The sequence below is a fragment of the Lepisma saccharinum genome, chromosome 6 (genome assembly GCF_977018435.1).
Source record: "Lepisma saccharinum chromosome 6, izLepSacc3.1, whole genome shotgun sequence".
NCBI classification, from domain to species: Eukaryota; Metazoa; Arthropoda; class Insecta; order Zygentoma; family Lepismatidae; genus Lepisma; species Lepisma saccharinum.
Genome location: NC_139234.1, coordinates 15,717,498 through 15,730,131, shown reverse-complemented (window position 1 = coordinate 15,730,131; position 12,634 = coordinate 15,717,498). Strand labels below are relative to the sequence as shown.

The 12,634-nt window shown below is 39.4% G+C and overlaps 2 protein-coding genes across 2 annotated transcripts in view; both read right to left on the bottom strand.

Annotated features, from left to right (window-relative positions):
* The window catches only part of LOC145989248 (uncharacterized), a 30,324-nt gene extending 26,926 nt beyond the window's left edge, over nucleotides 1-3,398 (bottom strand). The window contains exon 1 of the mRNA XM_083124565.1: nucleotides 3,247-3,398. Within this exon, the coding sequence (XP_082980691.1) occupies nucleotides 3,247-3,381 (135 nt within the window). The 5' untranslated portion in view covers nucleotides 3,382-3,398. The remainder of the gene's footprint in view (nucleotides 1-3,246) is intronic.
* A 3,755-nt stretch (nucleotides 3,399-7,153) lies between these two features.
* Nucleotides 7,154-12,634, bottom strand: part of LOC145988994 (armadillo repeat-containing protein 5-like) — an 11,685-nt gene continuing 6,204 nt past the window's right edge. The window contains exon 3 of the mRNA XM_083124295.1: nucleotides 7,154-7,211. Within this exon, the coding sequence (XP_082980421.1) occupies nucleotides 7,154-7,211 (58 nt within the window). The remainder of the gene's footprint in view (nucleotides 7,212-12,634) is intronic.

Here is a 12,634-nt window from a genome sequence, read left to right as displayed (position 1 = left end):
TCATGGGCGCCAACATGTCAAAATAATTGGGGGGACTATGATCACTGAAATAAATGAATGAATGACTCACTCCCTCCATTTTTTAAAAATAAAAATTACGTCTTCATATAGCAGTTTTTAAGTTTTTAAGCAGCTATTATATTCCTCATGCAAATGAAATGTAACATGAAAAACGTTTAGAAAATGTTTCAAAGTCTCTTTATGTCTGCTCATTTGTTGTTGTTTTTTATAGATAATTAACATTTTTATTGGAAAGTATGTATTTATTAAGAGGCCAATATAACAGTTTTATACCGGCCTTGGTAGCTGAGCATGTTGGGTGGTCAACTCATTTTGATCCAGAGGTCTCAGGTTCCAACAGACATATGACGGGTTGCAAATAACCTTATGGTTGACGTACCCATAAAATAACGAATACAATATTTAACAGTTTAATTATTTACATAAATGCTAACAAAAATCGCAGGAAAATAAAGTAAAGATAAAAAGTGTTCCCCTGTGCATAGCACCACACCATGAAGGCGTATAGGGGGTGTGGGGGTAACGCCCCACACTTTCTTGATCCGGTCGCAGGAAAATATTTTTACTTTTTGTTCTTGCTACTACAATATTTTACTCTTTAAATTTAATTTTGCAATAATAAAAAAAATAGCATGCACACTAAGATATAAAGTGACATACACAACAAAAACATATGAACATGATTAAAAAATAAAGCAAAAGTTGCTCTACGCACTGGGTTATTTTTTTATGAACTCATTAACGAGCGGTCTCAGGTCCAAATTACGAAGCAGTTTGATGTATGTGGAGTACCGCTAAGCTGCTGAGTCTCTTCTGCACCATTTAGATCTCAAATTTGTCTTTAGTCAGCGAATAGCACTGAATGACCTTTCGGCTGTGGCTGTCGTCACCGACACAGTGAGGAGGACCATCATGAATTTGGCAACTTCAGACAGAAGCTTCTGGAGGGTACTGTCTTCCAAAAGAAACTTCCTTATGTCACACATGGTAGTTAGAACCACTTTCTTCTGTTTGGCGATATCACCAAGCATGGACATGTGTAAGGAGAGCCTATCAGCATCCAAATCTTGGCGAAAGAATTCTCACGTTTGCTGAAAGTTTGTTGTGCAACTATTCACAGCTGAGATGCATTCTTTCTCTACAGCTGTTACTTTTTGTAGTCTTGTAGATTCATGTCCTTGTTTAACACATGATTTTGCTGTGTCACACACACATCAGTGTATATTGATTCATAATACTACTTTGGAGTGTAGAACTTGTGAGGTTTGGCAGCATCAGGATTTTCAAGTCTCTTGGGGACGTAACGTTGCCGGGGCAATTCTGGCTCATCAACGAGGCTGGGTCTGCCCTCTGTGCATTTCAGCCAGAACTGCTCAAAACACATTCGCTTTCTTGAAAGATGTCAGTCAAGTATTTTAGTTTTGATTCCACTTCTCTAGCATGGAGACTGAATATTACAGTTTACCTCTTCTATTGGACCCACCACATGGCAGTAGAGGGAGAGAAATAAAAATGTCTTGAAGTGAAGCATTGTCTCCAGGTATCCAGCACATTTTGATGCTGTGTCAGTAGTTCTCAAAAAAATTGAGAAAGTTTTCATAGTTCCTTAAGATCTGGTGCATACTAGAGGCTCTCAATGCCCATCGACGAGGGCAAAGTGGTCGCAGTCCAGTATGGCCAGCCTTCTCATTCACATCAATAATATTCCTAAATATGTGCATTGTTTTAGGGGATTCCCAAACAGTCTGTAACAAGTCGTTGGCTAAATTCATTATGATTAATATATGTATAATAGTAAATAATAATTATATACTTAGTATAGTCATGTGTTTTGCTTTCTCTGGTCATAGCCCGCCAAAGTTGATGGTCTAGAACATTTCAAATGTGTATTTAAAGTTAAGTTCATATGGCACACAATTCAGAGTAAACTTTACAAGAGAAGCAAAATAATACATTACATCCTCTTAAGCAAAATTATTTGGGGGGCTCTGCACCCACATCGTTAACATTGGGAGGGCTTGAGCTCCCACAAGCCCCATGGAGTCGGCACCTATGATCACCATGTATTGTCAGTGGCGGCAATCCCAGCCTAAAGAAAATTCTTGTCAGCATTGTCATTGAAAGATGATACTGATGGACCACAACTACTGGCATGTTTCATGGTTTGTAGCTAAAAAAACTCTTCACTTTGAGGTAGGAGTTGCAGCTTCGAGCAGGGTGGCATACAAGAGGTCTTTACTCACATGTGCTTAAGTTGTGGGCAATGAGACACAAACAGTGTACCGTGGAGGACTGGAAACGTGTCATCTGATCAGACACACGTTTTGTCCTGTATGTGAATGAAGCTTGACATTGGGTTCATTGTAGACCTCATGAAGTTTCCAGGACCGTGAACACGGTGTAGTGCAAGCTGGGGGAAACTGTGAGGTTCTGGGTATACTTTAATTACATGGTTATGGATTCTTTGGTTGAGGTGACAATTTGAACCAGCATGCTGTCAGACAACCATATGCCCATCATCTTCGCGAGTAATGGAATTTTCCCATCCCTATCTTCCAGGATGGCCATGATGACCAGGCCGCAACTGTGACTCATTACCATGATCAACATTCAGAAGCAAACACACATCTGGACGGGCCTACAAAATCCCCAGATTTGAACCAAACTGAAAATCAATGCAACCACTTTGAACAATGCCTCAAAGATCGTCCACATAATCTGGCCTACCTGCACAATTCTATCAGAGTGATGCTTCCTACATCTGGAACTTTGTGTAGTCCATGCCACAGCGAATTGCAACTGTTATCCAGGCTTGTGGAGATGTTACATGACATTAGGTACAAATGGCTAATTTTTTTGTCTGGTGAACACAAACACACTCTGGACTAGTTACACAATTTGTCTTTAGTTAGTGTACTAAAGATTTTAGTACAACAACAACCAAAATATATATGTTGTGGCAATCATGAATCTGAGCTGTTTATTCCTGTAAATACATGATAAAAATTGTCATATTATATGATTTGTGCGGGAAGACCACAATGAACAAAATGGTTTGAAAATGTGTTTGTCATCAATTTTCTCTCTCTCTAATTTGCGCTCATGCAGAGAGAGAGAGAGAGAGAGAGAGAGAGAGAGAGAGAGAGAGAGAGAGAGATATTATCACAATAAAATATGCAGACTAAGCAGAGCAGTTACAGCTAGGAAAAAAGACAAACACTACACCTGACTATTAATATCCCTGATGCAGTAGATTGCAACTCTAACCATCGATCTAAGAGCTGCTCGACGTACATGATCGTCGTTACATTCTTCCAAGGAAAAATACATTGAACACAACCTGCCTAAATTGCAAATCATTTCTTTGTGAGCCTGCGTGTCTGCTAAGGCCCTGTTTTAAAAGAAAAGCAAGAGATTAATGTCAATGCACATGTTTACTATTTTAAATTTGATAACAATTTTCAACTCAAAAGGAGACAGAAAGTAAACTCATACTTACTATTTGTCAGCACCTAGAGTAGTTTTATGTAGGAAAAAATATATATATATTCAATAAATTGACACACTTCACTAGTGTCTTTTTTTCAAGAGTTGTAAAGAAAATAAAATGTAATGTCAGATATAATAATCAATAAGAACTGATTAAACAAGTAAATTACGTCTAAACACTATGGTGTTTAGCTTAAGGGATTGTAGATAGGCTATGTGAAAGCATGGTACTTGGAAGTTTATTGGCAGCGAGAGGTGCATTGTAAGAGGGGGGGGGGGGGGTACAGCTCTGAAGAGCAACGTCAAATAAAAACACACCCATTTTCAATTTAACACTTCACTTGACTGAACAGGCAGGATGAGGAAAGACTTAGGAATGTTTGTTTACCTGTAGCACCATTGGAAGTTCTGGTCCTTGGTGTCATGGCTTCAATGGTGTCCTAACCTGTAACAAAATGCAACTAAGGAGCGTACTCGCTTCCTCCCAAAACTGCCCTAACGTAATCCCGATTTCTAAAGGATCACTTATTAAACATAATTCTCTTATTTTTTTACTTCGATTATTTAGCAGCTCAGTTACTACCAGTTTACTTCGCTATAGAACAGACAGTAATTCAGCGTGATTCTGGAGCTCTCTAGCAATTACAGTATTCAATGTAGATCTAAAAGCAACCAAGAGGCAACTAAGAATGAGATTTTCTCATGCGGACTATTTATTCAGAATTTGAACATGTGATCTGTAAATCTGTTACCTGAGCGCATCCTTTGGCAACGGTGATTCTGATGAAAAATGCTGATTTCCTGATTTTCATATTAAGCCAGCATAATCCAATGTCAGCGGAGTGGTCATTAGCTTTTTAAGAAGCTCTTTTCCAATTCTTCAGCGGGACCCCTTTATATAACATGATTAGCTTATTTATTTATGATGCCTGGGTCCTAGGTTCGACTCACGCCTATGGTGTGATACAATTACTAAACAGTTTTATTTTCAACAAACTGCTAATTAATAACAAATGTTCAAAAGCTGTTTCATTTTAATTTATCTGTATTCAATTATTGAAAACTAAATTTGCATAGGGTATCAAGCCATTATTTGAATGAAATGTTGTATGGCTTTAACAATGTTTGCCATTCATCTTCAAGGTCACCACTGTTTACATTTGTCAACTACAAGTGTAAATAATCAGCCTAGGAATTTTTCTATTTCTGCCAATTTTCTCAAAGCAGGAATTTTTCTATTTCTGCAATTTCTCTCAATGTTTTAAACTTTTATGTGTTTAATTATGTCAATCTATCAGTGCATGTTCTCTTATCATCCCAATGGTTTTTCAAATCTCTTCACAATACAGGGTAATTCATCGTTCCTTCCAGAATTTCTGGATTCAACAAAGAAGCAACCGTTGTCAAAAAAAGAAGCATGTCATTAGTTGAAGAAACCCACAAAGTTTTTGTAGAACAAGTGTGTTGTAGAATGCAGTTGCAACTTTTCATTTGTAGACAAAATTTGCAAGCCTCTGGAGCACTGCGTAATTCATGTCCCTGGGACATCTTTCAGTTACTCAATTTTACAGTTAATAAATATAAACTAGTGCAACCAAGATTATAAGGGAATTTTCTTCTTATTAATTATGCCAGTTTTATGATCCAAAATGTCTGACATTATTAAAAACTATGAAAGTGGGTTGAAAGCACCAAATATTCAGTCATCTACAATCTCTGTATGGAAAGCACAGCGGTTATTACCTTCCTAATATGGCTGTGAATGTAAAAATAAATGGGTCTCCAGAAAGCTGCCTATGGGATGAGGAAGGGGAACATGCAAATAGTACAAATTTTATTGAATGTTCACTTAGCTTGCAGGCTGACAAAGCTCCGGCACGGGGAGTCAAGAGTCAAAACAATCCTTTGTGGGACTTGTGTTGTGTTGTCCCAGCGGTAGAAGCCTCAATGAAGCTTTTTTCCGATGCGAGCCTCAGCAACTGGGTGGGTCGCAGGTGGCGGATAGCGAACGGCCACCAGATATGGTGGTTAGCTGCAAATAAGGCAATGCCAAATAAGCAGTCCCGGACCGAGGCGACAATGCTAACAGGGCCTGGGGAGGATGGTCTTTGGCAAGTCCATACTCAATAAAAACCCAGAAAAGCCCAATGACAGCATTGTGACATGGCGAGGAAGTGCCGCCATTAAATAAGCACTGCCCCTACTGCCTTGTAGGGAGGGGAGGGATCCCCAAAGGCTAAGGGAAGGAACCCTAACAGAAAACCGGCCAACGGCTCTACAGATGGAAAAGACTGTAAAGTCCCAACATCCTAAGAGGCGGAAGAGCTACAACCCCACTGCCTTGTGGTAAGGGTTTTGACCCGAAGGCTATGGGAGCAAACCCAGAAAGAAAACCAAGCAAGGGCAGAGGCTTAAAGGGAGCACTCCTCCTACTGCCTAGCTTCATCGTAGGGCTAATAACCCACATGAAGTGAAATAATACATATTCAGAGAAACACAGGAATGACCCGACGCCTAAGTGGGCATAAGGGAAAGAAGAAGAAGAAGTGTTGTGTTGTCCATATGGGTTTGAGGTTGGCCCTTCATCCCTCTCATCTTATCACCATTCATGCAAATCGTCACAACTAGCCAAAAGTGTCAGAAAAATGAACTAAATCAAATTAACGTAGCTCTTTCAAATAGCATAATGTTTGGATTTTTCAAATCCGGGAACTTTTCTAACGGTGAAAGCGGCCCCGGCGCCCACCCAGCGTCGAATAACATGGGTACCTGGGGGAAACCCTGGGGGGTAAAGGCGGTCAGGGGCGTGATGCTGATCACATCACCCCCACTCACGACCGGATCAAGAAAGTGTGGGGCGTTACCCTCACACCCCCTATACGCCTTCATGGCGTGGTGCTATGCACAGGGGAACACTTTACCTTTTTTTTTTTTTTTTGGATTTTTTAAAACACTTTTTTTCCAACTTCTAACAGAAATTGAAGTATTTGAAAACATTTAATATTAATAATATTTATATGCGATATTTAGAATCTTCATGAAGTATAGTGAATATCAACATTTTATGTTGCTCAGGAAAGCTTAGAATTCTATGAAAAAATTCCAACAAACAGCAGAGAATTCTAAAGGGTTCTGAATTAAAAAATAGAGTCATCCCAAAACTTAAAAACATGGCTTCTTATATTTGTCTGAATATATAATATGCCAAAATTCATCTGTGGAGGGGTGGATGATTTGACAGAATAACTGACCCTTACTTAAAATGCATATGATATCGTGGGTAAACAAATGAAAAAATACCAACTGGCCATTCGTCTGCCATTGCTTATGCAGCTGACTGATCAACACAGTTCCTAAAAGTGTGTCTGCGGAGGTGTGTGTGTGTGTGAATATATTAAACGCACAGTGCCTACTTCGGTTAAACTTGGATGACTATGGAACATGCTTTATGCCGTACTCAATCTTCCACATAAAACTCACATCATGATTCTCACAGCCAAATTCTTCATATCTTCACTGTAATGTTCTCGTATTAGCACCAGTTCAAGTAGATCAATGATGATTTTCGTATTGAATATGTTTATACTCTCTGGATCCTTGCACAAAATTTCTATAAGGCAACATCCTTGTTTAAAGATGCTGTCTACCGTGGTATTCCTGAGGACACGCACAAGAGAATGGGCCCCATTCCATCTTCTGAACTGCAAAGAAACGCAAAAGCACAAGAACACTTAATTGTATTATTTGCATTTTTCTTATGTTATGTTGCTTATCTTACTCCTTATATTAACTATGAGAATGAATGACAAAACTGCTCAACATGATATTTGGCACACAGAATGGGGAAAGGTGTTGCTAACAGAACTTTTCACACTGAATTTAAATATCCGGCTGAACTTTTTCCACTGTCCACAGTTTTGCTATGACAGAAGAATATTACTTTTATATGTTGTCAGTGATCAGAACACTACAATTTAAAAGTAGCTTCACTACAGCTACAGCCACATTTATCAAAAAGTAGCTTGCTATGCCACTCTTGTGCGCTACTCACTACTTCGCTATTTTTGCATAAAAAAAAAAAAAAAATATGGATTTCCACAATAAGTTCTTAGCAATTGTTCTTACTAGATAATGGATTGCATTATCTATTATCATGATATTCGTCATTTGATACATTTTGATAGCAGTGTTACCTCTGTGACTTATGTTTACTGTGTTTGAGAGTGGCAAATAAATTCAAATTTGAAATTTCAGTACTGCAATTAGGATGCTGCCCAATTTAACGTTTAGAACTATGAATATGAAAGCAGTATCTTGAACGAAAAATATATTAATGAAAATTTTCAGTCACTGACCCTTTCTAGGATAATGATTGTTGTGAGCATGATGGATATCCAGATTTTTCTGATTATCCGGATATATAATAATTGTTTCTATATTAATCATTAAGATAAAATGTTCAACAATTTTAAAATTTACACTATAGAAAAATGACCCCTGTGAGTTTTTTGCATTTACGTGCATTCAGTTTAAGGCAAAGACGAGATTTTGAAAGTTACAAGCTCAAAACACGATCTGCCACGTTGATACGTGACTGGTCAGTAGCATCCATTATCATACGTATCAAAATTAATGTGTTGTGCACATTAGGAATACGATAAAAGCATGATGTTCATTAATTTTATCCTATGAGCCCTTTAAGGGAATTGTTCAGTGGTGGCTGCTTAGTACGTGCTACCATGCTATAGGACGTTGCTAAATTTGCTACAATGAAAAGAAGAAAAAAAGCAAATCTCACAGATTAAAGAGATTTGATGAAGTCCTAAAGTGAAATGAAACTTCTCATGTTAAGAGCCTCAACATTTATCAGCGGCATCACGCATTTCCCTCACGCTGTTGGGGCTATAAGGAATACCGTACCGTGCTAGAATCTCAACAGCACGTTTGCATCCAGTTTTCGTCACTCCGTGCATGAACACTGTACACTCCCACCCCTCGTCAATTCACACGGGGGATAGGGTCTCGACTTGGGAAAATCATCTGCTAGCGTGCAAGAGAAAAACTCAGCATGGTATGTTTGACATCTCAGGAATAAGAAGACTGTGTACGACAACCTATTGCCTCTACTGGGTGTGCTGGTTAATAATTCTTAATTGATCCGAAAGAAAACAAGTGAATCTGGGGAGAAAGGTAATAAATGCTTTATACAAAGTATGTGCCATCGCTAGTTATACATTGTGCCCATCTGTCTGTCAAATTGTGGATGCCCTTCCAGAAAAATCGTTCACATTTTGAGGTGATCCTGTCAGCAAGCCATTGTTCAACATCTTCGTAATTGTTGAAGTGTTGCTGGGAAAGTGAGTGAGACATCGATGAAAACAAGTGTAGTCCAAAGGGGCTAAGTCTGGTGAGTATGGCAAGTGGGACAAGAATTCCCAGCCAAGTACAGAAATGGTGTCTCTGACGCCTTTCGCTGTGTGTGACGAGGCGTTGTCGTGCTGCAAAATCACTTTTCCATGTCCTGTCGCCCAATCTGGGCACTTTTCGATCAATGCATGGTTCAAATTAAATTGATGAGTTGTTGACGGTAGCGAATGGCATTCACTGTTTCACCTGGTTTCAAAAGCTCATGGTACACTACACCCTTCTGATCCCACCAAATGCACAGCATTGTCTTCCTTCCGAAGCGATTCGGTTTTGCGGTCGATGTTGAAGGTTGTCCTGGGTTAGGGTGACCAGACGTCCTCTTTTATCTGGACATGTCCTCCTTTTTTTAGAAAGAGTTTAGCATCGACCATAGCACATGTGCTGCATGTAGAATGCTTCCACACATAACGATCATCATATCACTTGGGGCACGTTAAGTATTTGAGCAATGCTCACCTAGCATCTGGGAGTTGAACATGATCATTTTCCCGACTGAGTCATTAGTGGGGGTATGCGGAATCCAGAATAGCTGGTCCTCAGAGTGGTAAAAATAATTTTCCATCCCGTCAGAGATGACCATTTGACTTCGGTCTCAGAGTTGAAGGTCAGCTTCCGACCTCTCACGGCCTCAGCCTCTGAACTCCAACTCGGCCTCACAATGGTCGTGGAGACCAAGGCTGAGTCTGGGCCTCATGAGGCCCGGCCTCTGAGGACTGGGCATCTCTGGTCCCGATTCAGACTTCGGGGAATGATTTCCAGACTTTCCAGGGTCCCGAGCAGTCAGTGGCAGATCCAGGATTGGCAGTTGGGAGGAGCGATTTTCGCCAGGTAGATTACAGTATCTTACCAAACCAGGAAACTATCCTGACATACGTTTTCAATGGTTATGTAAACAATGTTGCTTCAAAGAGAAGCTGAGTTGTCGCCTGGGGTCTCGTTGGTAGCATTCGAAACAAGGATTTGAGAATTCCAATTTTAGACCAGTTTCTTTTCATAATTATCGTAATTAATTCCAACTTCATGACATGCACATAAAAATATGCATCATAAATCTCTAAATGAACTGATGAGAAACATTACTGTCACTCATTACATGCACCTGAAGCATACAGGATGCTATAACCATCTTCCTGAGGAAATATTGTTACCTGGGCAAACTGCAATATTCTGTCGGACTACAATGCGGTGAGACAGAACTACTTCATAACTTAAAATGTATATATCAAATACACTTCCTCCATGCTACTAATAATTATAATATATCAAAACACGTTTAGAGTTAAAATTATTTTAACAAGAATAAAATATTGGTACTGTACCTGATGATATCGGGGCAGATACAGAAGCTAGAAGATCAATATGAAATCGCAAAAATTCACAGAAATTGCCTTCATTGCAAAGTACACCTTTAGTTTCATATTCGGGGAGTTTTCCGTCATTCCTGTGAACCTCTGAAGGGAACGTTTTGACGTTCAAGCAGTATGACAGTTTTCACAAAAGGTAGTAAGTAACCTTTCCCTGTTTTCAGCTATTTGTTCTAGGCGTTTGTTTTGCTGAATATTTATTACATCGAGACTAGGATCACTTCTCATCTTCAAAGACCGTTTGCCATCTTCCACTGCCTTTTTGTGATAATCTCTAGATTCGTGAAATCACCATTTTTCCCTGTTAAATTTGAAAAATACTTTAAAGGTTTCGTAACTAATTTCCCGAGTGTTGCATTTTGTTTAAATCCCCCCTCCCCCCCTCGACTTGACCAGGTACGAAAATGGGACAAAATTTACATGGGTAGCCCTGAAGGTGATCTGAAATGACAAGCCACTCCAACGATTCCAGGTTCTTTTTGGAAACGTATCGATGGTCATCTTTGTCGCCTTTCCTCTGCAAGAAGAACGGATATTTATATCCAACCGGTGGAACCCAATGGCACCTTAAAAAACCCTCTTTTGAAAAATTATGTCCCCCACAGGAATTTTCCAATATTAAAAACATCAATGTTTTGAACTCGCTGAGCTGTTTCACTTTCCGCGCAAATAGCATTGTCTGCACTCAATCTGGTCGAATCTGTAGATTCTGCATTGTCATACAAAACATCCTCGTCCAGACTACTAACTGAATTTACTCCCTCCCCATTTTCATTGCTCCCTTCAGTACCCTGTATTTTTTGTGAAAAAAAACAACTTTCTATTGTCCTCGACCGGAGTTTTCTTTTAGCCGTTGCTATTTTTTTTCCTATCCTCACAACTCATATCTTCAATGTGAAACACAAATCACAAAGAAACACAAACACCTCTCATGCAAGGTACATCTCGCGCAATAATAACAATCGCGTTTCTTTTTACACTACGCCACACTATCATGATGGAAACTTATCGCACCAAACTACACTACCAATTCACTCGACCGGAAAAGAATGCGAGAACTGACAAACCCAAAGTTAGGTTGACTGGTGCCAGCTGGACCCACCCTCAAGTCCACCGTGGGTATCATATTACCGTGCATGTCCAGCGAAGACTGTGACTTTTCGGTGTTGACTGAAATGTTTTGTTTTTTTTCTCCTTCTGGTCAGCAGCAGAGGGAAGGAAACCAAAATTTCACTTCAACATGGAGTAACGAAGCTCCTGTTGTGGAAAATCACGTTTACCTTGTTCATGAAGGAAATGTAACTTAAAAACATACATGCAGCACTTAAATTATTAGTAATATATCATTATTATATCTCCCAAAAATCCATCATCAGGGCAGTTGGGGGGGGGAGGGGCCATCGCCCCTGGTAACACACTGACGTAACAGTTGAGACTGTGCACCAACCCTTGCTTCCAGCACCATAATTAAGAATTATTAACCGGCACACCTGGTATTACAACAAGGTTTTTTAATATATTTTCCAAATGTTCTGTACGTTATCAGTGTAGACTTATGTAATGTTTTAACATGTCGTATACATTAGCATCAGCTGCAAAAAAGTTGAAATGCAATTTGACCCTTCTGCTTAGCCTTTTACCTATTTCGGTGGCAAGTTGTAAATATATTGCAACTCTGAAACTATAGTCAGTGCCTTTTTGCTACGTAATTATGTTTAAGAAATTTTAATTATATATTTTATCTAAATTACCTTTTTTTAAAATGCTAGAAATATATTTCCTAATGTTTATGAGGCACTTCAATCGACAAGAAACAAACTTACAGAGTACCGTTACTTTTCCCCGTGGTTCATTATGTTAAAATCGCATGGCATGTGAAGTGGTGGTCATTGCTGGAAGGATTAGCTTTTTGTTGTTGTTAGAAGTGAAAGTGTGTGTGTGTTAGTGCACCATGAATTTGGTGGATTCATTGTTGCAGCGACCTTTCTGTTTAAGAACACCTGAAGAAAACTTGGAAATAAAAGTGCTAGGATGGCCGTTTCCAGATTTGGATCATATGATTCACAAAGAGTACCCACACCCAGGCCGAGACTCAAACTGGTAACTTTCAAGGAGTGCTCGAAAGTCCGTCCACCAAGCCGGCACATATGTGTATCTCATTCCATCATGATTTTGTGAGTGTGTGGTGGTGGGGGTGATTATAAGTACATGAAAAAATAGCATCAGTTGCAGCATGAATCTTTGAAAAGCAACGAGCCGCCACTGGAATTGTTACATGGAGGATGTTTGCTTTAACCTTTGGAATGCCTGGAGGAAGCTTCAATATTCAACAT